The sequence below is a fragment of the Dryobates pubescens genome, chromosome 13 (genome assembly GCF_014839835.1).
Source record: "Dryobates pubescens isolate bDryPub1 chromosome 13, bDryPub1.pri, whole genome shotgun sequence".
NCBI lineage: Eukaryota > Metazoa > Chordata > Aves > Piciformes > Picidae > Dryobates > Dryobates pubescens.
The window spans coordinates 26,179,242-26,206,456 of NC_071624.1; the positions used below are offsets into that span (position 1 = coordinate 26,179,242).

The window sequence follows — 27,215 nt, forward strand, 5'->3', positions numbered from 1 at the left end:
TGGAGCACAGCCCTGTGAGGAGAGGCTGAGGGAGCTGGGGTTGCTTAGAATAGAATTAACCAGGTTGGAAAAGACCTTTGAGATCATTGAGTCCAACCTTAGCCTGGGTAAGAGGAGGCTCAAAGGAGACCTTATTGCTCTCTACAACTACCTGAAGGGAGGTTGTAGCTGGGGGGGTGTTGGTCTCTTCTCCCAGGCAACCAGCACCCAGAACAAGAGGACACAGTCTCAAGCTGCAGCAGGGGAAGTTTAGGCTTGAGGTGAAGAGAAAGTTCTCCTCAGAGAGAGTTGTTAGCCTTTGGAATGTGCTGCCCAGGGAGGTGGTGGAGTTACCGTCCCTGGAGGTGTTCAGAAAGGGATTGGATGTGGCACTTGGGGCCATGGTTTAGTAGTCCTGAGGTCTGTGGTGACAGGTTGGACTTGATGATCTCTGAGGTCTTTTCCAGTCTTATTGATTCTATGATTCTGTGATCTACTTCCCCTCCCCATGTTGTTATTCTGGGTCTAGAGGATGCTACATCCCTATTGTGATTGTTGACTTTTCTCTTGGCTTCTGGTTCTCTCCCCCTGTCTGTTTGAAGTACATGAAATGACGTGTCTTTCCATTCTGAAAACTGAAGGGAGGAGCTGAGAGTGATGAAGAGCTGGATGATGAAGCTATGATGGCTCTTGACAAGAACATCTCAGCCCTTTTTGCAGAGCAGCAGAAGCGCATCCAGGCGAAGAAGGATGAGAAAGACAAAATGCGGAAAGAGAAGATCCTGCGGAGGGATTTCAAGATAAAGGTAGGAGGGAAGGATGTGTTGTGAAGGCCTCTGGTTCACTAACATGTTAGCTGTAGCCTACTGCATGCCATGAGCTACTTCACAACAGTAAACAGCTTGGGCATTCCTGTGTGTCATAGGCTCCTGGAGGTCAGGACTGGATTGTTGTGGCTTTGCACAGGATTGTGGCCAGTAGCTGGGGGCTTCACACAGAATCATAGAATCAGCCAGGCTGGAAAAGACCTCAAAGATCATCAAGTCCAACCTCTCACCCAAGACCTCATGCCTACTAAACCATGGCACCAAATGCCACGTCCATTCCCCTCTATACACATGCATAAAATCTATAAACTGATCCAGGAATTTCTTCAGCCTAAAAAGTACCAAAGAACACAGCCTAAAGTTAGCAGACCTCAGGCTCCCATAAAAACAAACCAAGAAAACCCCCAAAATAACTCTGTAAGCTACATTTAATAGAATCATTTTGGCTGGAAAAGATCTTTAAGATCATTGAGTCCAGGCAGCATCTAACTCCACCAAGTCTGGTGCCAAACCATGTCTCTCAGCACTACATCTCTGTGTCCTTTCAACACCCCCAGGGACAAGTATTCAAGCACCTCCCTGGGGAGCCTCTTGCAGTCTTTGAGAACCCCTTTCAGTGAGAAGTTTCTTCTAATAGCCAACCTAAACCTTACTTCAGTAGTTTTTACTTCTTTCCAGGAGGCTTTTATTTAATCCCAACATAGAGACATGCCTATACATCCACTGGGGACAGGGCAGGAGAACACATGCCTGCTTAAAAACCAAACACCAGGACTGTGTTGTCAGAAAGTGAACTGTGGCTTCCATTTGCTGGAAGCTAAACACTTCAGCTGATGAGATCCTTCCCCACAACTACCCAAAGGCAGTGTCTCAGGATTTCAGTAGACTCATAGAATTGTTTTCATTGGAAATGACCTTTAAGATCATCAGGTCCAACCATCAACTGAACACCACCATGGCCATTAAAACGTGTCCCAGAGTGCCCTGTCCGCACGTTTCTGGAACACTTCCAGGGGCACCACCACCCTGAGCAGCCTGTTCCAATGTCTGATCACTCTTGCAAGAAACAAACATTCCAATGGTTTGGGGGGGTTTTGTTGTTTGCTTGTCACACTTGAAAACTCAGGGGGATTATGGCCAACATCCCCTGCTTGCATTTGAGTGTAATACTGGCTTCAGGCCACCTGGTGTCAGCATGGACTGCCCGGGACACTCCAGGACCCAGGGCCACTGCAGGACCCAGGTACAGCTGTTCACTTAGAGAAATCTGGTGTCAGATTAGGCAGGGTGAAGGCTGAACGATGCAGTGTGCCCTTGGCTTTACTGCATTTGCACTCTGATGCTGTGCTAGAAGAAGCTCACTTTATGCACTGTCTGAAAGTCAAAAGGGGGCTTGCAGGGGTGAAAGCTATCAGTCAGTGATGCTGATATGTGCCAGATTATAGTGACTGCAGGTCTGCTCAGGTGACAGTGATTCTCTTCACTGCTGTTTCTAAATGGTGTCACTGCACAAAATAGGCTGAAGACTGTAGACAGCCTTTAAACTTCAGTTTCTCGTGCCCTAGCAGTACAGATGGGGGCAGAAGGTGTACAAATCTCAGCTGCAAATCCCCCTGTGTAGCCCACTCCAGTCTGAAGGAGCTGCTCTGGATAGCTCCATCATGTTTCTCTGTCCCCATGAGTTCTCATGCCAGTGGCTCTTGTGTCTGCAGGTGCTGGATCTGGTCGAAGTGTTCCTGGCTAAGCAGTCGGAGAACCCCTTGGTGTTTGATGTCATTGAGCCCCTTCTTCGTGTGATTGAACACTGCATGATCTCAGACTCTGACAAGCAGGAGGTGGACTTCCTTCAGAAAACAGCCAATATCTTCATGTAAGTGTCTTTAGTCCTCCAGATAATAGACACTGGCCTTTGATGGACACTGACAGTGTTGGCTGAATCCCACAAGTTAGTCTAAGACTGAAGACAATTGCTGTGCTTATAAATGATGTAGAATTAGGTTACCAGCACCACACAAGTACACAATGCAGGAAAGAAATTAGGATCTGGGGTTTCTAGGCTAAGGGACTTCAAGTGTCAGACCTGTCTGCATGTGGAAACCTTAGGAGCAAACATCAGTGTTGCAGGCATGGTGCCATGTCACTGAATGTGACCACAGGCCTCTGACCTCTGAGTCAGACTATAGAGCAGCTCCCTAGGCTTACAGAGTTGATGCTGTGGCTGGAACAAAACTCCCAGCAAGTTATTACTGAAAGAAGCAGGGTGAAAACAATCTGTTCAGAGCCAGAAGTGAGGCATGATACAAACTAGACACAGACTTACTGGGCCATGTTTGTCATGATGTGTCCTCTGCACACCACTCCCTGGCATCCTCAGCACTGCTCTAAAGCATTTTCTGTGCTGCTCCCTAAGCCCTGTTGAGAAGCAGTTCTGCAGCAGCAAGGTTTCAGACAGCCAGTCCCCTGTGTGGGAGCTGTGGAGGAAAGTTGACTGATTCCAAAATAGGTGCTTGAAGGCTAAGAGCAGTCTCTTCTAGCCACTGCAGTGGCTGCCTCTTCTGCTGCCTGCAGCTAGCACCATTTGTATGTGTTGTCTTGAGCCCAGTGGTAAGGGTTCATAGCAATCCATTTCCCAGAGCCCTTTCTGTAGGTAATGCCTTTGGGGTTGTTTTTAATGCTCTTTAGGAACTCCTTGTGCCGACCTAAGCAGTACTGCAGAAAAGTGGATGCCCTGCAAGATGATCTGCATGCTTTTGTGGAGAGGCTTGTGAAGAAAGCCTGCAAGCTCACTGACACCTCAGTGGCTCTCTATTACTTCAGGTGAGTGTCTGAAAAGGAACACCTCTGCTTAGTGCTATGGGCTGCTCTGGAAATAAAGCAGACAGAATGTTGCATGTTAAAGCAGTTCTGAGAAACATGAGACTGAATGAAGGTGAGGTGGCAGCATCTGTGTCTTACATGAGGACCATTTGGTCATCCTGGCAGTCTGAAGCATTTTCAAACTGATGTCTATCTTTTGGTGATCATCATCTATGGGCTCTGTGAAACACAAAAGGTCTGGTGGTGGGAAGTGCTTCCTTGAGGAGTAATGACACGTGTGTGATTCAGTGTGGGGGTGAGTGTGATTGGCAGTCAGTCTGCAGTGATTGTTCTCTAAGCACAGTGGTTTGCTGTCTCCATGATAGCAGAGTGAGGACAATAATGATGATGAGTCTCAATTGTATTTGCTTCCCTCCTTTGCTGCTGAGTACAGGTGAATTAGGACAAGCTGTGTGTGTAGTTGTTAGGAGGTATGAGCAATCTGGCTGCTTCCTCATGTAAATGGGAGTGCCATTTACCAGGAGCCTCTCTTCTGACTTGAAGGCAGTTTCAGGACTCATAGTCCACCTAAGATCTCTCATCACAGCTGTGCATGCAGTGGGTACCCTGTTGCCATTGGGCACTGTTGGCTCTGCATCACATCTGCTTTGTGGCTGTGTAGGAGCTGTGGTATGTCCCTGGCAGCACAGAGCTGGCTGTGTGTGCTGCATGGCTCCCTGGCAGCTTCCTGGCTGTGGCAGTTCTGAGTGGAGCCATGCCCAGTTCAAACAACATTTCTCAAAAGCAGTAGGCTGTCTGTGTGCTCTCTCAGCTCATGTGCCCAAGTTCTCCAGACACACAGCAGCCTGGGCTGAGAGGGCCATGCTACAGTGCTGGCTGGGCTGTGCAGGCTTGGGAATCCTGGGCAAATACAGAAATCCCCAAGCAGTGCTAGTCAAGAGCATGAGCCTGAGGAGACCAGCCTGAGAGTGGGGATGTCTCACTGCAGTGACACATAGTGAAATGTGTCCTCCTGAGGTTTATTTGTCTTTAGGTGTGGCAAGAGAGGGTTAGACAGGGAAGGGGCCTTCTTGAACTCTTTAACCCTCTCTTGCTACAGTAGAATCATCCTGCATTGCTTGGCCTCTGCCCTCAGGTGGGTTTGCAGTGGCACTGTGACACTGTGGTAACTGCTATGTCCTCCCCTTTTTCTTTTCCTTTTTAGTGCCTCATTGTACCTGCTCAGAGTGTTGAAAGGAAGCACATCTGATAAGTCATCAACTCCTCCTACCTCTCTGCCAGGGAAACAGAGCAACCCCATCCCTCAGGCTTGCCAGGTGAGGCATCAGGCTGCTCTGGTTTTTCCCAGTAAAGTTGCATAGCCCCATTTCACTGTGTGGTCCTTGCTTAACCACATTTCACTGTGTGGTCCTTGCAGTTTCCTCACTGCTCCTGCAGTGTCTGCTTGCCCACAGCCACCAGGGGCTGCTGATGTACAGTGGATCCAGGTTAAGTGCCAGACAAGCCTAATGAATGTTTATGTTGCTTCCCTGGCTGGTTTGCTATTTATTCCTTTAATCTCTTGGCAGTCAGTCTTGAGTTCTTGAGGGTGCTGAGGAGCAGGGAGGCACAAGTACAATGGTGGGTGACAGTGAACTCCTATCTCTCTGAGGTTTGGCTTGAGTTCTCTCAGGATGAAGAGAGTGTGGAGCAGCCCTTGTTTCAGTGTTAGTTGTTTGCAGGGAGATTCCTCATTTGGTTGTGCTATGGGTGTCTGTTACTCAGGGAGTCTGCCTCACCTTCACCTACTGTCTGCTGAATTCAGAGGTCTCTGAATTTGGTGACCCTGTGTATTGGACAGCCCAGTCCAGCCACCTCCCCCAGAAACCTGGCAAGTTGCATTTCACCTGATACTTGCCTCTGAACCTCTCAGCTTGTGTGCACAAATCAGTGCCTTAATACTGTTGACATTTTGTGGTGGAGGAAAATAAACAGGACTAGGCCATGACAAAAGAGGGCCTGGAAATGACAAACACTGAGATATTGGCTGAAAAGATAGCCAATGCTTCTAAGGCTTAGTGAGAGACCAAGAGTGTTAATCCAAGCAGCTCATGTTCTGTGCTGGGCCTTCCTTGAAAGAAAACCAGAGATCTATGTGGAATATAAACTACATACTTGACACTTCCTTGTCCTTCACAGGGAAGGTTGTTCCTGCAGGAAACAGAGCTGTGGTCTTGATCAGCCAATGACACAGCTAGCAGCTGAAATGAGTTGCTGGTTTGAGGGAAGTGACACAGTTCAGTTTGTGAGATGCTGCCCCTGCTGCTGTTTGTGCTGGGGTTGGGAAGGGTTTGCAGTGGCAAACCAGAGACAAAGATGTGGTGTGTTTTGAGTGAGCAGGGCTTTGTGAGCAGAACCTGGAGTGAGCTTTTCAATAAGCAGCCAAGTGGAACTGGAGCAGCCCCTGTGATGCAGTGGCCACATTTATGGGAAAGCCTTGTTGCTGCAGAAGAAGTTTTTTACAGTAAGCAGCTGCATGGGAGGAGGAATAGATTTTTCCCAGCAGATGGGTATGTCAAATAAGTGCTAAGTACAGACACTTGGCTAGCAAACTGAGGCTATGTGTTTCAAGATCCATCTTCCCTGTACCACTCCAGCCTGCATTCAGCTGCAGTAGCACTGGGAGTTTGGCCTGAGAATGGGACTCAACATAACATGACTTTAATTTGCTATGGGGCCATGGAAAAAATTCTTGGACAGAGGTGTGCAAAAGGCTCATCTGCTGTTGTGAAGATCACAGCTTTGACCTCCTGGGCTTTAATTCTTGGTGCTTCCCCCAGAGCTTTGCTTCCCTGGCAAGGTGAGAACAGTCAGGAAAGTTGGGATGTGGTGCTTCACCTTTTGCTTTTTGTCACCCTTGTGGTGTCAGTTGAGATCCATAAAGTCACAAGTTTATGGCCTGCTCAGGTTTCAGGTGGTTGCTGTATGTCTGGGCTTACTTGCTCCCTAGAGGTGAATATTAGAGCATTGACACAGTTCTGGGGTTGCTGGACTCTGGTCAGAGCTAGGGCTTGTCTGCTGGATACCTGGAAATCCTGAATATAGCTTCTGAGATGTAGATGCCTGCATACACTAATATCTACAGATTCACATAGCTCTATACCTGAGAACACCCTGTGCACAGCACAGCTGCTGCAGGATGGTCTTTTGAGTTCTCTGTGAACCTCTTGTGTTGGACAGGTCCTCCACCAGAAACCTTGCAGTGATCCCCCACACTGCATGCAGTGTGTATATAATCTTACTAAAAAGCTGTGCTCCCCTTCATGGACAGCTGCTGGTTCTTGGGAGAGCATGTTTGGGGCTGCCCTTGCTTCCTCATGGTTCTGTGGTGTATCTCCTTGCAGTGAGCCCCCACACTGCATGCAGTGTATATATAATCTTACTAAAAAGCTGTGCTCTCCTTCATGGATAGCTGTTGGTTCTTGGGAGAGCATGTTTGGGGCTGCCCTTGCTTCCTCATGGTTCTGTGGTGTATCTCCTAGGAAGGAGATCTACCCAAGAAGGAAGCATGAAGAAAAACTGTTTACAAAGCCCTGCAGTGACAGGACAAGGGGCAATGGCTTCAAACTAGAGCAGGGCAGATTTAGGTTGGGTATCAGGAACAAGCTCTTTACTATGAGGATGGTGGAACACTGGAACAGGTTGCCCAGGGAGGCCGTTGAGGCCCTTCCCTGGAGATATTCAAGGTAAAGCTCAGTGAGGCCCTGGGCAACCTGATCTTAGTTGAGGATGTCCCTGCTGACTGCATGGAGGTTGGACTGGATGGCCTTTGGAGGTCCCTTGTGGCCTGGACCATTCTGGGCTGGAGAAATCTGCGCGCACCGGTAGAACAGAATTACTTCATGGCTAGCGAGTCAGCCTTTTGTTTCACTGGCAATGTTTCTGTTCTGCTTTCTCCCCACTAGCTGGTGAGCACAGGGTGTTTGAATATGGAGAGGGTGACTGAGATATACCAGCAGGCACTGACACAATTCTTCACCAAGCGCAAGAGTGCCCTCACAGGTGCCATGTTCCACGATCTCTTCAGACGCTTCCCGGTGAGTGCTGCTGACTGGGGCATGTTTGTTTGCTGCTGGCTCCAAAGTGCAGCTGTAACTCTGAGGAAAATAGGGAGAGAAACTTCCCTGCTTTATTGTGGGCTTTTAAAGAAAGTGCTTCAAGGTTTGCTGTGATCTTCACCTGCTCAAGTGAAGCCTGGGTAAGAGGAGGCTCAGGGGAGACCTTCTTGCTCTCTACAACTACCTGAAGGGAGGTTGTAGTCAGGAGGGGGTTGGTCTCTTCTCCCAGGCAACCAGCACCAAGAGGACACAATCTCAAGCTGTGTCAGGGGAAGTTTAGGCTGGAGGTGAGGAGAAAATTCTTCATAGAAAGAGTTGTTAGCCATTGGAATGTGCTGCCCAGGGAGGTGGTGCAGTCACCGTCCCTGGAGGTGTTCAAAAAGGGATTGGATGTGGCACTTGAAGCCATGGTTTAGTAGTCATGAGGTCTTGGGAGACAGGTTGGATTTGATGATCTCTGAAGTCTTTTCCAACCTTATTGATTCTATTATTCTAAGTCTTTTTAACACTGCATGTTTTGGTGGCAGTGCTGCAGAAGGCCAGGATCTTGTTTGTGGTTTGGATTGGGATACAGGACAAAGAATGTAGGTGAACAGAAAGCTGCTCTTTAGAGCATAGCCCAAGAAGCCCTGGGTTTTTTTTAACCAGTATTTCAGACTGAGCAAGGTCTGCACAAAGGCAGAAGGACCAAATTGTTTAGACAGCTAAGGTAGCTCCTGTCCAGCTTTGCTCTGACTCAGTTTATCAGTTTTCTTCAAAGCAAGCTGTGGAGTGTAGAGTCTAATTGGAACCTGATCTGCAAGCTGGATGCTCTGACAGTGTCAGTATCTGAAGTGTTTGAGGTATTTCCTGCAAACTTGACCTGAAGCTGGTCTCCACTATAAAGACAGGCAATTTGAAAGAAATAGGCCTCGGGTCTGAATGTCACAGAGTTCTTCAGGGCTTTCTAGGTCAGAGTCAGCTACCGGAAGCCATTTCTCAAGGGCTTCAACCTTTTAGAATTGATGTCTTGGGGGAGGGTGGGAGGAGACACATTCCTCGTGCCCCTGAGTTTGGAAATGTATTACCTATCAACAGAAATTGGCAGATTTGGCCAGAACACAGGTTCATCAGGCTTTGCTGATAAGCACTCAACCTCTGGAAAGGTTGTTTAGGTCAAGACCCATTGCAGTCTAACTCAGCCTGCCTGATCTCCTTTGTCTCTGGAACTGTTCCTCTGCACATCATGAATGGCCTGCAGGAAGTGTTAGGCAGATGCAGATGTAAACCAAGAACCAGGCAGAGCACAAGCAGTGAAATCTTTGATTGTTCCACTGTCAGAGTTTTGTTGCTGATGGCCTTGTGATCAAGATTTCACTCGGGGCTGGTGTGAGCAAAGCTGTTAATTTCCAAGTAAGCTGTTGCTGATCTCTAGGCACTTTCCTTTCTTTCTCTTGGCATTTCCTTCTCATTCAAGGAGCTGTGTAAAATACAGACTGTTTTGCTTGAAAAACAAACCTGTCTGTCAGCAAACCACTAATAAGAGACTGTGTTGTCTTTGTTACAGATCATGTGCAAGCCATTAGTAGATACTCTTGTCAAGTCTATCACAGCAGCAACCAGGCAGCATCAGCAGGTAAGCAAGCAAGCAAACAAACAAAGCTGCATTAAACACTCAGAGAAGTCACTTACTCATGGCAGCTCAGGTGATGCTTAATGTGCTTCTTGCTGCCTTCTCTGCTGCCCAGTTTGGAGAAGTGGGCTTCCTGGAGGGAGAGCTTTTGTAAACACTGCCTGGATGCTTCAGGTGTGTGACTGAAGCTGTGGAATTCACAGTCAGAGGGGTTCTTAGAATCATAGAACGAATAAGGTTGGAAAAGACCTCAGAGATCATCAAGTCCAACCTATCACCCAGCACCTCATGGCTAACTAAACCATGGCTTCAAGTGCCACATCCAGTACCCTCTTGAACATCTCCAGGGACTGTGACTCCAACACCTCCCTGGGCAGCGCATTCCAATGGCCAATCTCTCTTTCTATGAAGAACTTCTTCCTAACATCCATCCTAAACCTCCCTTGGCACAGCTTGAGACTGTGTCCTCTTGTTCTGGTGCTGGCTGCCTGGGAGAAGAGACCAACCCCCACCTGGCTACAACCACCCTTCAGGTAGTTGTAGACAGCACTAAGGTCTCCTCTGAGCCGCCTCCTCTCCAGGCTAAGCAACCCCATCTCCCTCAGCCTCTCCTCACAGGGCTGTGCTCCAGACCCCTCCTCAGCTTTGTTGCCCTTCTCTGGACACCTTCCAGCAAGTCAACATCTTTCCTAAACTGGGGGGCCCAGAAGTGGACACAGGACTCAAGGTGTGGCTTAACCAGTGCAGTGTACAGGGGCAGAATGACCTCCCTGCTCCTGCTGACCACACTGTTCCTGATGCAGGCCAGGATGCCATTGGCCTTCTTGGCCACCTGGGCACACTGCTGGCTCATGTAATCCTTCCCTCCTCACGCTAACTTGACTTTAGTTTCTGGATACTGCTCTGCGCCTTCCCAGCTGTCCCACATTTTCCAGGCCATGTGCTTCTGTGTCTGGTTTAAAACCACCTGTACTATAGATCTGATTTGTGATGGTTGATTGCCTGTGCCTGACTAACACAAAATTAGTGCAGCCTTATCAATAAAGCATTGCAGGGTGAGTGCACAGCTCGCTGCTGCAGTGAGGCCTGTCTGGGTTTTCAGTGCAGCATGCACTGCAGTGGGGGTGCCTTCTTCACAGTTAATAACCAGAACCCCTTCAGGCCAGCAGCCCTGGGCCTCAAACTTTCCTACCCCCAAGCTGTAACATGCATCTGTCCCCTGCAAAAGTACATTCTGGCTTGACCTTTTTCTGTGTCATAAATAGCTCTTTGTTGTTTATGATCATTGGAGGGAATGTGAAGTGCTAGGTAGGCATTTACAGTTGGGCTGCTTTACTTGTCAGAGTAAATTGCATTTCAGGCTCATTTACCCAACAAGAATGGCTCTGATTGGAAGAAGAACAATAAAAAAAAGGAAAAAAAGAGAGTAAACTAAGCTGTTAGTAATTTCAGAAGGTAGAAATAAGGATGTGTTACAGAAATAACAAACAGAATGATTGTAAGGCACATACTTGATCCTGTCCTCAAGAGACAAAACAGCATCCCAAGCAGACAGCTTCATTATGTGGGTGTCTTTGCTTCCCCACAGGGAACAGCATTGTCCTTCTTTCAGGGCTTCCACAGTTATCTACTCAGGCTTTGTTTCCATAGCCTGTTTATCTGTGGGTGGGTGGAGCAGGGGAGGATGTGCAGTGCATTGTGCGTGGGAGACTGGATAGAGGACATGGGTGTACTCCTGTTTAAACAAAGGCAGCGTGGAGAGGAAGCTGAGGGAAGCCTGTGGAGTTTAGAGCCACAGCTTTACTGCTGTTGCACACTGCTTCCTTTTCAGGAATTCTGCCTTTCCCTCATCAGATGTCCAACTTGCCAAGTTTTCAATTACATTTTCCCACTAATTCTGAATGCAAATGTGCTTTGATGGTATCCTAAGGGTAGAGTAGGGAGCCAGCTAGAAGGGCAAAGTGATGCTGTGGGTAAAGCAGAGGGCTAACTTCTCTAGAGTCTCTGTAGCTCCTGAAAGCTCTGGGGAGGACTGAGGTGGAGTGGCTCAGCTACAAGGGCTGTCCTAACTCAGAAGTCTCAGGGCACCAAAGGTCTCCTGATACTCTGACTTTGGCCAGCCCTGATGGTCAAGAGATGAGTGGTGTAGCCTTCCATTTTCAGCCCCTGAGTGCTGGATTCTAATCATCCAACTAGCTTAGTCCCAGAGACATGAGGCTTAATTCCCCTGCTAACACTTCTGTTATTAATGCTGATCATTCTGGCTATGCCTGGTGCATCTGTATGAACAGCTAATCCCACTGTGATTTTTGTCTTCTTGGCTCTGTGCATCCCTTTGGCAGGGCATCCCCAGGGCTGTGCTGGGTGGGGAGAGCTGTGCTCTGCACGGGAAGGTGGAGGCTCACAGCTCTGGTCAAGTGTTTCATGCTGCCTGGTAATGAGCCCTGGGGCTCTGGTCCAGCAGGGCTGCTGGCCACTGTCCCAACTGGCCTGGGGGAGGCCCCTTGGGGGTTGGAGAAGGGGATGCACCTTCAGGCTGGGTTTTTAGGTAGTTTTGAAGAAAAGGAAAAGTGGTTTGTGAGGAGGATGTAAAGGAGAGTGTTCCCTCCCCCTCACCCTGAATGCCTGGGAGTTTGTGAGAGCAGCATAGAGGTAGAAGGTCTGTTTCATCCTCTTAGCCAGTCTGCTCCCTGAGGTTTTTAAGACCTTTAAGATGAGATCTTGTGGCCACCAGCATATATGTCCAGCTCTTGCTTCAGGAGTCTCTGCTGATGTTGGGCCCTCTAGTGTAAAGTCAAACTTGATCGCTAAGTGATGGCCCTGGACTGGCCTGGTTGAAGCCATCTACAGCATATTTTCCTGGGTGCTCAGTAAGCCACTCAGTGTATGGCAAGACCTAGCCCTGTCTGGGCTCTTGTGACAAACAGCAAGCCCAAACTGTATGGGGAATGTTGTTCCTGTCCTCCTGTGGCTGGCTGCTGCAGATCTGTCAAACTCCATTTCTGGGCAGTTGTAACTAAGAGAGATTCCTCTAGGAAATGCAGGAGCTGTTCAAATTTAGTTGTTAGCCATTGGAATGTGCTGCCCAGGGAGGTGGTGGAGTCCCCATCCCTGGAGGTGTTCAAGAGGGGATTGGACGTGGCACTTGGTGCCATGGTTTAGTCATGAGGTCTTGGCTGACAGGTTGGACTTGATGATTTTTGAGGTCTTTTCCAACCTTGTTGATTCTATGACTCTAAATGCTGCTCAGCTGGCATTGCCTTGGAGAGGAGCAATCTGTCCTCTCCAGCCAGCCCCAGCCATTTGTCTTGACCTTGGGACCTCCCTGTCTGCCTGGTGCCCAAGTGTCCACGCAGTTATGATGTAGAATGGACCTGAGGGTGATTTGGCTGGGAACTTACCTTCCCCTGGCTCCCATGCTCTTGTTTTGTTTTGTTTTTCTTTTTTCCTTTTTCCTTTGGCTCTGTTAAAAATAACTTTGATCAATTCCCTGGTCTTGTTCAGGGCACAAAGATAGTTATTAATTCAAGGGCAGGAGTGGCTGGGTGAAAGCTGTGATTTATTTCAAACTACAGTGTTTGTTAACATGGAATTATGGCTTCTGTGAAGTGAGGATAAAAATGCTGGAGAATAGAGTTTGTGTGGATTGTGGCCTGTAGCTGATGACTTGGGCAGCTGGGTTTTGCCTTTCTGTGCATGCTGTCTCCTTCAGTTACCTTTAAAATCCAGAGAACGTGGAACTCTCAGCAGCAGAGCTGTGTCTGTAAAGGTGGTTGTAGCTGCTGGGTGTTGCCTTTCTGGGGTGCATGCCTTTGGCCTGTGTGATTGCTGTAGACAAGAGAGAGGAGAGGTCCAAAAGCAGTTGTATCACAGGGTACATCTTGATGCAAAGCTTAGCAGGGACAAAAAAAAAGGGTGCTTTAGAATAGAAACTTCAGATACTGTGACTGGCATCAAATTCCTCTGATGCTTCCTACATGCCTAGAGCAGCAGTAAGGTTTTCACCTCCATGCTGAAGTAATTTGTGAGATAAAAGGAGCAGTACTTTGGGGGGGTGAGAGCTCTTAAGGCACTTTTACACCTGGCTCACAGTGGTTGGGTTGGTAGGGTTCCTTCACAGTAAGTTCAACCTGTGTAACAAGTTTTCAACTGGAAAGGTGAATTTGCAATGGTCTTACTGAGACTGAAGTTTGTACATGTGGCCAAGTCCTGTTGCTCTGATGTTGCTCCTGGAGTGTGGGTGCCTGCAGGGGACAGTAATACAGCAGTTTCCCTGGACAAAAGAAAGAGCTGGAGAGATTGGTGCCTTTGTGAGTGGACAATGAAGAGCAAGGGGTGCTTGACCAGGGAAGGGGGGTGGTCATCCCACCCTCAATTCACTTAGTACCTATTCATCTTGTATCTTTCCGTTTTGATCTGCATGACAGTGAATGTGCAAAATCACCTTGTTTCAGGCATTCTCTTTACAGAAAGAGTGGTCAGGCACTGGAGGAGGCTGCCCAGGGTGGTGGTGGAGTCACCATCCCTGGAGGTGTTCAAGAAGTGTGTAGACATGGCACTTTGGGACGTGGCTTAATGGCCACGGTGGTGTTGGGCTGACCGGTTGGACTCTGTGTTCTTAGAAGGCTTTTCCAACCAGGACAGTTCTATGATTCTATGATTTCATTGGCAATGCAAAGCCTTGCAGTTAGCCAAGCAGTGTGTGTAGTGCTGACAGGTGAGGGAGGCTTGGGCTGTTCTGTGGACTAAGGATGTTGCTGTCAGTCTGATGTCTTCCAAGAGCGCTCAACACATTCTCTCAAATTCTGTGTAGAAAAAACCCTGCCTATGAGCTTGTTCTTGCTTCCTCCTTTCTTAGTGCAGTTTGACCTTGGTACTGTAATTGTTTTCCAGGAGACCTTGACCTTTAGATTGCTTCCATGTGCCTTGTTTCATTGGGTGCAGTGTTGCTTTTTCAGTGCCACAAAAGGCTTGAGTGTTTGGCTTGCCCTGATGGTGTGTAAAGCAGGGATCAAGATGTGTTTAATTTAGTGATTGTTGCATGACTCAGCTACATACCAGAACTCTCCTGAGCCTTAGATGAAGAATGGCTTCCTGGTTTATTTTTAGCAGCATCAGTGTGACAAGCATAGCTACAGTCTAGTTCTGTAATGGTGTGGTCCTGGGTGGTTCTTCCAGTGCTGTTAGAGCACTAAATCCCTCAGTGGTGCATTGCTAGTTGTGTGAGGTTCTTACTGCATTGCTCCCCTTCCATTCTCATACGTGCCAGGACTGCCAGGGACCTGGATGAGTTCATGATCTTGATGCTTCTACCCTAAAAATGTCCTCTGTTAGTCAGAGGATGAGGTGAAGAAATAAAATGTGTGGCTGCTTGCATTGCCGTGCCCAGGCTTACTGCTGCTGCAAGTGCCAGCTCTGAACTGGAAACGAGCTGAGCACAGCCTCTCTGGAAGCCTGGGCTGGAACAACCATGCTTGTCCTTGAGACATCTGGCTTGTTGACACCAGGTCTTGAAACCAGCTTGGAAAGAAAGAATAGTAAATGAAACATCCACTGTTACCAGGTGTGAAGTGCTCTCTCTGCCTGCCTTGTGCTGGCAGACACTTGGACTACTTCTCTGTAACCTTTTCTGGGGGTTTACACAACTGAGCTGTTCTGTTCCTTTGGGAAAGGCACTAGGACTGTGCACCTCAACACAGCTGCTAAGACCCTTTGCAGTTGTCTTGCACTGTAGTCACTCATCAGTTTGCCTGCATTCTTGTCTTATTTGCGTTTAAAGCTCTATTGATTGAGGATGCTGCAGTAGCTGGGGGTGTAACGGTGCTGTGTTTGTCCATCAAGTGAGTTTCTTTTCTTGCCAACTCAGGCTAGAACTCTGCAAAGCTGATGTAAGTGCAGGGCTGTCATGAAACTAATGAAAGTTGTTTTACTCGGTGTGGAGATGAGAATGGGCGCTGAGACAGGGTTCAAAATGCCATCTTATGTCATATAGACTCGTTCATATTTCAACATGTGTTTTTATGAAGCAGTCTGTGACAAAGAAGCCTTGAAGATCTGTCTAGTAGAGAATGTATTGTAGGGAAGTTGTTAATTAATCTTGGTGCCTTGGCAGTCTCCCCAAAGGGATCAAACATATATAGACACAAGTTTTACAGGACTGAAGCAAGTCTGTGCCAGAGCTGCCATCGCTAGGGGAGTAAAATATGATCCCAGAGTCTTGCCAAAGAGATGCTGGCTGATTGTCAGTTATCCTCCTGAACAGTTTATGTTCTATGTAAATATCTGAGTTTAAAAGTAATTAAACTTTAATGCAGCAAGAACACCGCAGAGCACCAGAATCCAGCACCCCTCTGTGTGTGCGTGTGGGAGTGTTCCTGCTCGTGCTGTGAGAGACGAATGCATCCCCACAGCAATGCACTGGGCCTCGCCTGCATTCTCACTGAGAGTTTCCAGCAGGTGGTAGAGGAAGGACTTGCCATGGAGCATTTTGCATAAGTTGTTGCCAACAGTGAAGCAAAATAAACCTCCTCAGATAAGCACCAGCAGCAGTTCAGCTCTACCTCCTCTGCATCAGAAATGAGAAGTGGGCTGCTGGTGCTTGTTAAGCAGCAGACCGTGACTGGAAGGTGCCATTCAGAGCGGCCTCCATCTCCTCGGCACGCTGTGCTGTGTCCTCTCTAGAGGTGTCACTGGAGGGAGGGCTCATCCCAGGGTCTGCTTGAGGTGAGCAGACCTTCAGAGGGTGAGTTACCCACAGGTAGTGGTAGCTTCTGTGTGACATAGAGTGGCTGCTGCCTGCAGACCGCTTCCTTTTTGCCCTCCTCTGCTCAGTGTCTGCCCTATCTTCAGTGGAGAGAAATCGTTTGCAGCTGGAAATTGTCTGTCAAACTGAACATGCTTTGGCTCCCATCTGCCCTGCTCCTGGGTCTGTTTTTGTTTTGTGAAAGGAGATGGTCAAGGAGATCCTGTGTTTTGCAAGGTAAAGCTGAGCTATGGGTGGGCTCTGGTGTGTTTTTGAGCTATCTGATCACGAGCCAGCAAACCCCTGTGACATGTGCTAGCTCTGGCTATGTAAACTGTCCCTCTGACAGTAGAAGGGAGAACTTCATATGAATGCTTAAGTGCTTTGCTGGGTCAGGGCCAGAGCACTCTACATTTTTGTGTAGAGATTTTTAATTCCTAGACCTTTAGGATGGTTGTGGGTGTGGATTATTGTGTCTCAACATTTCATTTTTGAGAGCATCCTCTGCATTAGGAGAGCTCAAAGAAGCTGTATCTCCCTTTGGCAAGTTGGAGGACACTGTCAGCATCTCTAAGTAGTCTCTGATGTTGTTTGGAAAGGTGTCTGAGGCCACAGTAAAACATAGCATGCCCTGATGAACTGCTTTGTAAGCCAAGCTTCTGTCCCTTTCCTCTGACTTTTGCAAGCTGGTTGGAAAATTCAAAAGACCAGTTTCAATTTTTCAGGCTCTCTTGGCTGCATTTGAGCTGAGCTCTTGAAATCCCCCAGCAGAAATTTCTCCTTGCATTTGCACTGAGAACTTTGTGTGCTCCTGGTTGTGTTTCAGCTGAACAAGAGACCCCTGTCACTGAGTCTGCAGGGTCTCACTGGAGCACCGTCCACATTGTCAGCTGGTTATGTTCATATATATATATTTATTTTTGGTCCTGTTGGCTTCTTTGCTGTAATTTTTGTTGCTTTTTAATGGCCTCTGTGTGTCCTTTGCAAGAAGTGTCTAGCAGATAGATGCCTGCCTTGCCCACATACAAATCCATAATGATGCCAGGCATTAATGGACTGGCACAGAGCAACTGCCCAGTTACAGTCCCAGTCTTTATGTTTCACCATACTCCAGGCAGCACAAACAGAACATGAAGAAGCTCTTGGCTGCCTCTTTATCCCAACCCTGCAGATGCAGACTGTGCTTATTCTGCTCACTGCTGGTCAGCTGGTGGTGTGAATGATGATGCACCAAAGCCTCCACGGTGGCAGAACGATTCTTAGTCTGTTGCTAGGAAGAAGTGAGAAAATGACAAGGTCAGACACAATTTAGTTGTTCCTGTAGATACAGCTGCTGGCAAGAGCTATCCAAGGATGGGACTGAGCAGCAGCATTAACAGCCCTGCATAGTGGATGGACTTGCTGAGTTGGAAAATCACTGTGATATGGTATATATCTGAGACTGAATAATTTCCTAGCCTCCTAAATGAAACTTGCCATCTGACACATGGGGAGTTGATAGCTTTGAAAAAGAGAGTGAACCACCCAAGTGTGTTCTGCTCAGCCTGCCAAACACAGCCCCTTGAACAGTTTGATGAGTAGATGTTTGTGTAGAGCAAATGGGGAGAGTTTGCTTGGAGGCAAGATCATTGCCATGTATTTAATGACAGCGTGACAAGAAAACAGGAGGGGAAGAAGAAATGTCTGTGCTTGTGATCAAATTGGTGACTGCTTCAGTCATGGGCTTGAGTGATATTCATGCTGCAAAATGTTACAGAAACATCAGGAGAGAATCTTGTTTTGTTGGAGCTCTGGGTAATGATTTCTGCTGGGTTTGTGTTGGGCTGTTGGATCTTGGTTTGGGAATACTAAGAAGGGTGTTCTGTTGGCATGTGAAGGAAGATCCCTAATCAGCATTGAACAGTGTCAACCTGGGCTGAATTCACAGAATCACCAAGGTTGGAAGAGACCTCAAAGATCATCAAGTCCAACCCATCACCACAGACCTCATGACTAAACCATGGCACCAAGTGCCACGTCCAATACCCTCTTGAACACCTCCAGGGATGGGGACTCCACCACCTCCCTGGGCAGCACATTCCAATAGCTAATGACTCTCTCAGTGAAGAACTTTCTCCTGACCTCCAGCCTAAACTTCCCCTGGTGCAGCTTGAGACTGTGTCCTCTTGTTCTGGTGCTGGTTGCCTGGGAGAAGAGACCAACCCCCTCCTGGCTACAACCACCTTTCAGGTAGTTGTAGACAGCAATGAGATCTCTCCTGAGCCTCCTCTCCTCCAGGCTAAGCAACCCCAGCTCCCTCAGCCTCTCCTCACAGGGCTGTGCTCAAGGCCTCTCCCCAGCCTCATTGCTCTTCTCTGGACACCTTCAAGTGTCTCGATGTCCTTCTTAAATTGAGGGGCCCAGACCTGGACACAGGACTCAAGGTGTGGCCTAACCAGTGCTGAGTACAGAGGCAGAATGACTTCCCGGCTCCTGCTGGCCACACTATTCCTGATGCATGCCAGGATGCCATTGGCCTTCTTGGCCACCTGGGCACACTGCTGGCTCATGTTCAGCTGGCTGTCAATCTTAAGAGTGTGTGTAGGACATAGCATCATTTTGGCTGGAAAAGACCTTTAAGATCATTGAGTCCAGGCATGGTAGGTCCCTTTTGTTGTTTGGGGGTGCAGGAGGAATGGAGTTCATCTTCTAGTTTTGCTTTCCCTGCCATGCATTGAAATGCTACTCAGCACAAGTTAAAGCACAAGAAAGGAGCCTGAATTCCTCTGTGGGATGTCCCAGCAACCTCCTAGCAGAGGAGGTATAGTCAAGGTAGGTATAGTCAAGCAGATGATGCTTTCCTGAAGATGAGGAGTCCAATCAGGAGAGGCTAAGGGAGCTGGGGGTGTTTAGCCTGGAGAAGAGGAGGCTCAGGGGGAGACCTTATTGCTCTCTACAACTACCTGGTTGTAGCCAGGTGGGGGTCGGTCTGTTCTCCCAGGCAACCAGCAACAGAACGAGGGGACACAGTCTCAAGTTGTGCCAGGGGAGGTTCAGGCTGGATATTAGGAAGAAGTTCTTTACAGAGAGGGTGATTTGCCATTGGAATGGGCTGCCCAGGGAGGTGGTGGAGTCACCATCCTTTGAGACCTTCATGAAAAGACTGGATGAGGCACTTAGTGCATGGTGTAGTTGATTGCATAGGGCTGGGTGATAGGTTGGACTGGATGATCTCAGAGGTCTCTTCCAACCTGGTTGATTCTATGATGCTAGAAAGGGGGTCTCAAGCCATGTCCCTCTCCCTAAGGGCAATGTCATCTGATGGTGCTGCTCTGGGTGGGTTCTGTGAAATGATAAAGTCTTCCTGGCAAGCATCCAAGTCGATGGACAGGCAAAGTTCAGCCCGGTGCAATTTCCAACTCTTTCTCTGTTTTCCTTGCTGAGCTGTGCTGTTTATTTCAGTGTTCCAAGCTAACAATTTCACTGACTTGTATCTTCTTTTTTCTTGATACTGCTTGAAAGAGAAACTTCAAGAGTAGATGTGTGAGTGGATTGGAATTCTAATTTCTCGTTATCTGCTGATAAATGTTCTCAGAAGATGAAGACTTTTGTCCTTGCAACATCAAGAGTGGTCCAGTGAATCAAGGACAGCTGCTAAAAGGCACACAGTGCCTAGGCAACGTGGGGTCTTTTTGGGGATGTGTAGTGCTCTTAAATCTCCTAAATTATTAAATTTGACTTTAGCAAAGCCTTTTTAAAGAGGCTGCTTTGTATGGTAGCTGCCTTCTGAATAGCCTAAAGAAAATCCCATTGCATGTCTCTCCTGCATTAAGGGAAATTGGCTTTGTTGTGCAGAGGAGACATCTGCCTTCCAGAATATTGGGAAGAGCAGCCAGGAGTGGGACAGTTTTGTTCTTGGTCTTAGTGAGGTGTGAAAGCAACTTGGGGTGTCAGTGGAGCTGATGTTTGATAATGCAGCATAATAATGTGTGTGTGTGTGTATGTGTGAAACAAAACCTGACAGAAATGAAAGCTTTGGGGGTAGGGTGATTTGGTTTGGTTTGTTTTTTAATCAGGAGCAAAGCCAAGATTGAGAGAAAGGATAATGCCCAAGATGATTTAGAGGTTTCTTGATATTTGGCAGTGTTTCTTTGAGCCTCAGCTACTGAGGCATTCTGTGATTTCTTTGCTTTGATTTCTGAACAGAAGAGCTGTCTTGCTCTGGTGTTCAGAGTGAGGAGCTTGTAAAAGGCCAAGGGGAAAAATGCTCCAAAATAAGCAGGCCCACATGAAGAAATGAAATTGTCTGAGAGGTGTTTTGTTAAACTGTGACTTTGCTCTTCGTTTGAGGAAAGGGTCCTTGTGAGTAAGGAGTGGAAATGGGCTTGTCTTTAAAACTATTTTTACTTCTGAATGTGGGAAGTGAGAGGCTTGGCTGCACTGCACAGAGTTCCTTGCTGTTCCTTTCTCCTCTGGTCTCATCGTGCCCTGTGGCATCAATATATCTCCACCAGTGTTTCAGTCTCGTACTGGGGCATCGTGGAAAAGGCATGAAAACACCAGTGCTCCTGGGCTCTGCTCTGTGCTCTGCTACAGATTTGTCTGGTGTTCTCATGGTTCACTTAATTATGGCATCCCTTTATTTTTCAAGAATTTAGCATAATAAGATATTGACTTTTTTTGAGGGGAGGGAAACATTAAGACTGATTGGCCTTTCTGATATGGTAAGTGGTCACCCCAGGGAGAAATGCATCTCTGTGTTCACCAGAGCAGCAGACCAATATATGGATTGTTCTGTATGGATTGCTGTGTCCTGAGGGTCTGCCTGTTGGCCTCTGGTGAAAGGAAAGCACAAGGTAAATAATGCCTTTCCCAGCCTTGACTGCTCACCAGCTGTATCTTTGTTCTATGCAAATGAAATGGTGAAAGCTGGTGTCTAATACCATTAGCCAGGCCTGGCCCAGGACTCCAGTGTGCTGGTTTAGATGGTCAATGTTTTGACTGTCCACATGTCCTGCAGACCTGTGGTCTCAAATCTTCTCCACGTGTGCACTGACTCCTCTCTACTGCCTTCAAAATCTAGCAACATCTTCTTTCTGTCACTCATTCTTGTTAGGTTGTGGTGGCTGTAGGAGGGAGCTTTGATTTTAATGGTTTTAAAGTATTTTTGAAGTATTTTTCCCCCTTTATTTCCCAGCCAGCCTTGACAAGTCCTTGAAATTTTCAACCACAGAGCAGTGCTGGAGGAAGCAGCTGTAGTGTGCTCACTTGTATTGGGCACAAATCATAGAATCCTAGAATGGTTATGGTTGGAAAAGACCTCTAAGATCACTGAATCCAACCCTCAACCCTCCACCACTGTGGTCATTAAACCATACACCAAAGTGCCATGTCCAGATGCCTCTTGAACACCTCCAGGGATGAATAGAATGGAATAGAGTAGAGTAGAATAGAATAGAGTAGACCAGGATGGAAGAGACCTTCAAGATCATTGCATCCAACCTATCATCCAACACCATCTAATCAACTAAACCATGGCACCAAGCACCCTATCAAGTCTCCTTCTGAACACCTCCAGTGATGGTGACTCCACCACCTCCCTGGGCAGCCCATTCCAATGGGCAATCACTCTCTCTGTGTAGAACTTCCTTCTAAACTCCAGCCTAAACCTCCCCTGGCACAGCTTGAGACTGTGTCCTCTTGTTCTGGTGCTGGTTGCCTGGGAGAAGAGACCAACCTCTGCCTGTCTACAACCTCCTTTCAGGCAGTTGTAGACAGCAATAAGGTCTCCCCTGAGCCTCCTCTTCTCCAGGCTAAGCAACCCCAGCTCCCTCAGTCTCTCCTCATAGGGCTTGTGTTCCAAGCCCCTCACCAACTTTGTTGCCCTTCTCTGGACACCTTCCCGCAACTCAACCTCCTTCCTAAACTGAGGGGCCCAGAACTGGACACAGTACTCGAGGTGTGGCCTAACCAGTGCAGTGTCCAGGGGCAGAACGACCTCCCTGCTCCTGCTGGCCATACTGTTCCTGATGACTCCACCACCTCCCTGGGCAGCCTTTCCCAATGCCTGACCACTCATTCAGTGAAGAAATTTTTCCTTACATCCAGTCTGAAATTGTCCCCTTGCAGCAAGCAGCCTCTCACAAGTGGGCTTCTCCGGTTAAGCAAGTGCAAGATGAGGCTTTTGCTCTGGTGAGAGCATCCTCCAGAGCACTGTTTGCAGAGGAGCCAAGCATGGAACCAGTCCCCTCCTCACGGCAGTTAGAGGGAGAATGTGATTTGCAGAGTCTCTGATTAGACAACTGAAGTATTGATGTTTCAGGGCATGAAGAAATCTGTGTGTAAGTGAATACTGTATGTGTGCCCTGCTCTGCAGGCAGACTGCTCCAGTGTCTTGAGTGCTGATCCTGGGTTTTCTGCTGGCTCAAGTGCCCTTAAACAAACATCCTGGTGCCTTTGTCATTAAAGGCAGTGACTGATTTTCCCTGTCAGGGCTGAGGATAACTCATGCAGGTGCAGCTCTATTATATGAAGGCAGTTTCTGCAGGGTGTAGCTCATTCCACGTTTTCAGCCGGACTGAGCAGTGGTGGTTTAAGTGCTTGTGTCTTGCAAGAGCTGTTTGCATGTTGTGGAGGAGGAGAAGGAGGAGGAGATGTCAGTGTAGCTAATGTGATAAAACTTTCTGTAGTACAGACAAGTGCTCAGGAACAACAAAATGAAGTTAACAGCCCCCCCTGATCGATGTGACAGCTGCTGTTCAGAGCCTTGGGAATAGCAGTAGAATTGTATAGATTTCTTAAGTCCTCATTGCTGCTGCTTAAAGCAGAACATCTGAGCCATGGGTAGAGAGTTTTATGAAGGGTAATAAAAATTCAAAGGAGAGGGGAGGCAGCAGAAGGGGTAGAAAGATGGAGATCTCTTCACAGTCGGTTTTGTCTCCATTGCTGTTTTCCAAGGAGCTTTGCTCCTTATTCATGAAGCAAGGTAGTGAAGCCTCAAATCCAAAAGCAGAGTTTCCAAAGTGGGGATCAAAGTCAGAGTCTAGCTCCACATCCTGTGTATTTGGTGTTCCCCCACTTGCAGCTGTTTTAGCAAGAGAGTTCCACCATTCCTGGAGTCGTTGGTGTTGAGTCTCTCTCATGGAGGTGAGAGACCCAATCTCCCTGCTGCCCAGCAAGTGATGAGCAGGTGCCTGCTTTTCCATTTTCTGCACTGTGGGAAGTTGCCTGACACTAGGAATTACCTGAGATCCTATGTTCCAGTGGCTTAAGAGGACACACAAACCCTTGTGTTGTTGGCAGACCACTGTTTAGCTTGTTTAGAAACTAGCTAGAGAGAGGGCTGTTAGAAAGAAAGGGAAGTTCCTTTCTTGTTCAACATCTTTGTGGGTGCCATGGACAATGGCATTGAGTGCACCCTCAGCAAGTTTGCTGATGACACCAAGCTGTGTGGTGCAGCAGACAAGCTGGAGAGAAGGGATGCCATCCAGAGGGACCTGGACAGGCTGGAGAGGTGGGCACAAGCCAACCTCAGGAGGTTCAACAAGACCAAGTGCAGGGTCCTGCATCTGGGTTGAGGCAGTGACTGGGTCGGGCAGTGACTGGCTGGAAAGCAGCCCTGAGGAGAGAGACTTGGGGGTGCTGGTGGAGGAGAATACATAGAATACATAGAATAAATCAGGTTGGAAGAGACCTTCAAGATCATCACGTCCAACCCATCAACCAATCCAACACCGCCCAAACAACTAACCCACAGCACCAAGCACCCCATCAAGTCTTCTCCTAAAAACCTCCAGTGATGGCGACTCCACCACCTCCCCAGGCAGCCCGTTCCAATGGGCAATCAATAAAACTGCTCAACAGGAAGCTCAACAGGAAGCTCAACAGGAGCTCTCAGTGTGCACTTGCAGCCCGGAAAGCCAATCAGACCCTGGGCTGCAGCAAGAGAAGTGTGGCCAGCAGGGCAAGGGAGGTGATTCTCCCCCTCTACTCAGCTCTGCTGAGACCCCACCTGGAGTACTGCCTCCAGTTCTGGAGCCCCTATTACAAGAGGGATCTGGAGGGGCTGGAAGGTGTCCAGAGCAGGGCCAGGAGGATGAGCAGAGGGCTGGAGCACCTCTCCTGTGAGGACAGACTGAAGGCTGTTCAGTCTGGATAAAAGAAGGCTCTGATGTGACCTAATTGTGGCCTTCCAGGGGGCCTACAAGGTGACTGGGGAGGGACTTCTCAGGATCTCAGGTAGTGATAGGACTAGGGGGAATGGAATGAAGCTGGAGGTGGGGAGATTCAGGCTGGAGGTGAGGAGGAAGTTCTTCCTCATGAGAGTGGTGAAGCCCTGGAATGGGTTGTCCAGGGAGGTGGTTGAGACCCCATCCCTGGAGGTGTTGAAGACCAGGCTGGATGAGGCTCTGGCCAGCCTGCTCTAGTGTGAGGTGTCCCTGCCCATGGCAGGGGGGTTGGAACTAGATGATCCTTGTGTTCCCTTCCAACCCTGATTGATTCTATGAAGTTGACATAAAAAAAATACCACAGAGCCAACAGAGTTCATTGGTATTTGTATTTTGCACTCAGAAGACCTAAACAGATTCAGCTCCATGGTGATGATCAAATGGTGCCAAACATGTCTCACGTGTGGCAGTTATTTTCAGTGTGCTAATTTGCAAGCTGTTGGGAGTGGTTTAAAAGTATCTGGGTGGAAAGCATCCTGCCCTAGCTGTGGAAATCTGCTTGGTTTTTTTTGCTTTAATGAGGAAGGAAGCACAGGTACAATCTGCTCCCCATGAAACTGGGGAGCAGGCTCTGATATATTCTAAACCCCTGAAAATGGCAAGAGTCCAGAGAAGGGCAACGAGGCTGGGGAGAGGCCTCGAGCACAAGCCCTATGAGGAGAGGCTGAGGGAGCTGGGGTTGCTTAGCCTGGAGAAGAGGAGGCTCAGGGGAGACCTTATTGCTCTCTACAACTACCTGAAGGGAGGTTGTAGCCAGGAGGGGGTTGGTCTTTTCTCCCAGGCAACCAGAACAAGAGGACACAGTCTCAAGCTGCACCAGGGGAAGTTTAGGCTGGAGATGAGGGGAAAGTTCTTCCCAGAGAGAGTTGTTAGCCATTGGGATGTGCTGCCCAGGGAGGTGGTGGAGTCCCCATCCCTGGAGGTGTTCAAGAGGGGATTGGATGTGGCACTTGGTGCCATGGTTTAGTCATGAGGTCTGTGGAGACAGGTTGGACTTGATGATCTTTGAGGTCACTTCCAACCTCGGTGATCCTGTGATTCTGTGACCTAGGATATTTGATGGGATTGCTCTGCCTAGGATTGCCTTTCTCATCCAAGGTTGTAAAAATATGATTTAGGTGTCACTTAAGTGCTCTGCATGTTGTAATTAACTGGCTTTGCAAAATTTCCTCTCATCCATTTGTCAGAGGAGCTTAATGTAAGCTGTAAAATATCAGCTGTTTTGATCACTTTTTGGCAGGGAGAATTTTGTTCCTGGGCTCATAAATCTCCTGTTTGGTGTTTTGTTTTGGGTGGGTTTTTTTGGCAAGGCCAGACTAAGGGAGGGCTAAGAGGAAACTCCTTTCTGTTCCAGGGTGTGATGCTTGGTGCACAGGCAAGGTGTAGGAGCAGAGGGTGGTGATGGATGGGTGGGAGTTTCTGGTCAGTGTTCATTTCTGCCTTGTCTGTGCCTGGAGGTAGGAGGGCAGATTTGCATCCTGGCATCTGGCAGGACAATTTCTGTGCTGCCCAAATTGTATCCTGCTCACGTTTTGCCTGCAGTGTTGGACCTGGGGAAGGTCTTGAAAGAGCCAATTGGTTAGTCTGAAGACACTGGATTGTAGCAGGAAATACTGAGTTCAGCTCCTGAAGCAGATGACTCTGCAGAAGATATTTTCCTGGTCTTTCCTGGGCCAGCATGAGCACTGTGACTGCTTGCAGGCACCAGGAGTCTCTGTTGTGATGGTTGACACAGCTTTCCTGCTGAGAGCCACAGGCACAGCCTGCGCACCGTGCTGTGGCAGTGCTGCCACACAGACCTGGCTTGCCTTTGTCCCTGTCTGCAGCAGGCCCTGCAGACAGGAGCTCTGCACAGGAGGACATTCCTTGTATGCAGTGGCCCTGCAGGTAGGAGTTTTGTGCAGGAGTTTTGACTGCTGCAGCATGGAGCACAGCAGGGCTTTGAGCTCCACCTGAGCCTAGCTGTGTGCCTGGGCCAGGCGGGACAGAGGAGGCAGACAGGAACAGAGTGCCTCAGATCCTTTAATCAGAGAGGACAACAGGGTAAATTTGGGTTAAAAGGTAGGTGTCTAATTCATGATACTACCTTAGAAGATTGGCAGCACATTTCTAAACCAAGAAATAGTTCTGGAGATGCTCAGGTGTCCTGGCATGTGCAGTTCTGCAGAGCCAAAGATGCCAGCCATGCCAGCTGTCCTACTTACCCAAGAAGGAAAGAGCACTTTCCACTCTGAAACCTTTTAGATGGCTGCTGGAAGAGAATCTTGGCTCCACTGCTTCTGTGCACCTCGTTTCAGCAGCAGTGAGCAAGTTAAAAACTAATTTTTGTTCTCAAGAAGACTTTTCTTAAGCCACAGCCAGGGGTTGTGCCTTATCCTTCCTTCCCCTTCAATTTGAAACACAGAGGGATGTGTCTCTGCTGCAGTTACAGCTTGTGGATGGAGAATAATCAATTTGGCAAATGTTTCTTAATCACCTCTTTTCCCTTTTTTCTATCTAAAGCCTTCAGATAAGTTTTGTGTATTTTAAGTAAATAGGTTTAATACTTGTTTAGAAAGTGGGATGCTTGTTCAGTGAGGATGTGTGTTAAGGATCTTGAAGGACATTTGTTTGTCCTTCACTTTGGAGAGAATCTTTATTTTCCCTCTCTGTTCTCACCTCCCCCAGGGAATTTGCAGCTTGGTGCTGCTGAGGTTAAGAGGCTGTGTGAAATTCCAGAGTTTGGAGTTTGTCACAAGTTTAAGTCCTCTGCTAAGTGTTGTCAGGACAGTTCTCAGCCAAGAAGACTGTCTTGCCTGCAGTGCTGGGAGTGCTCAGCCTTTTAGAATCCTGATTATAATATGCCAAGGAAGGTTAGAAACTCATTTGTTTGTCTATCTATCTATCCATCCATCCATCCATTTCTATAGTACATTGAACAACCCTTGCTTTTAA

General features: G+C 48.1%; 1 protein-coding gene across 1 annotated transcript in view; it reads left to right on the forward strand.

The window, feature by feature from the left end:
* MYBBP1A (MYB binding protein 1a) overlaps positions 1-27,215 on the forward strand; it is a 67,184-nt gene that overhangs the window by 15,884 nt on the left and 24,085 nt on the right. The window contains exons 18-23 of the mRNA XM_054166382.1: positions 621-785; positions 2,519-2,676; positions 3,489-3,623; positions 4,828-4,939; positions 7,568-7,699; positions 9,267-9,335. Of these exons, the coding sequence (XP_054022357.1) occupies positions 621-785; positions 2,519-2,676; positions 3,489-3,623; positions 4,828-4,939; positions 7,568-7,699; positions 9,267-9,335 (771 nt within the window). The remainder of the gene's footprint in view (positions 1-620; positions 786-2,518; positions 2,677-3,488; positions 3,624-4,827; positions 4,940-7,567; positions 7,700-9,266; positions 9,336-27,215) is intronic.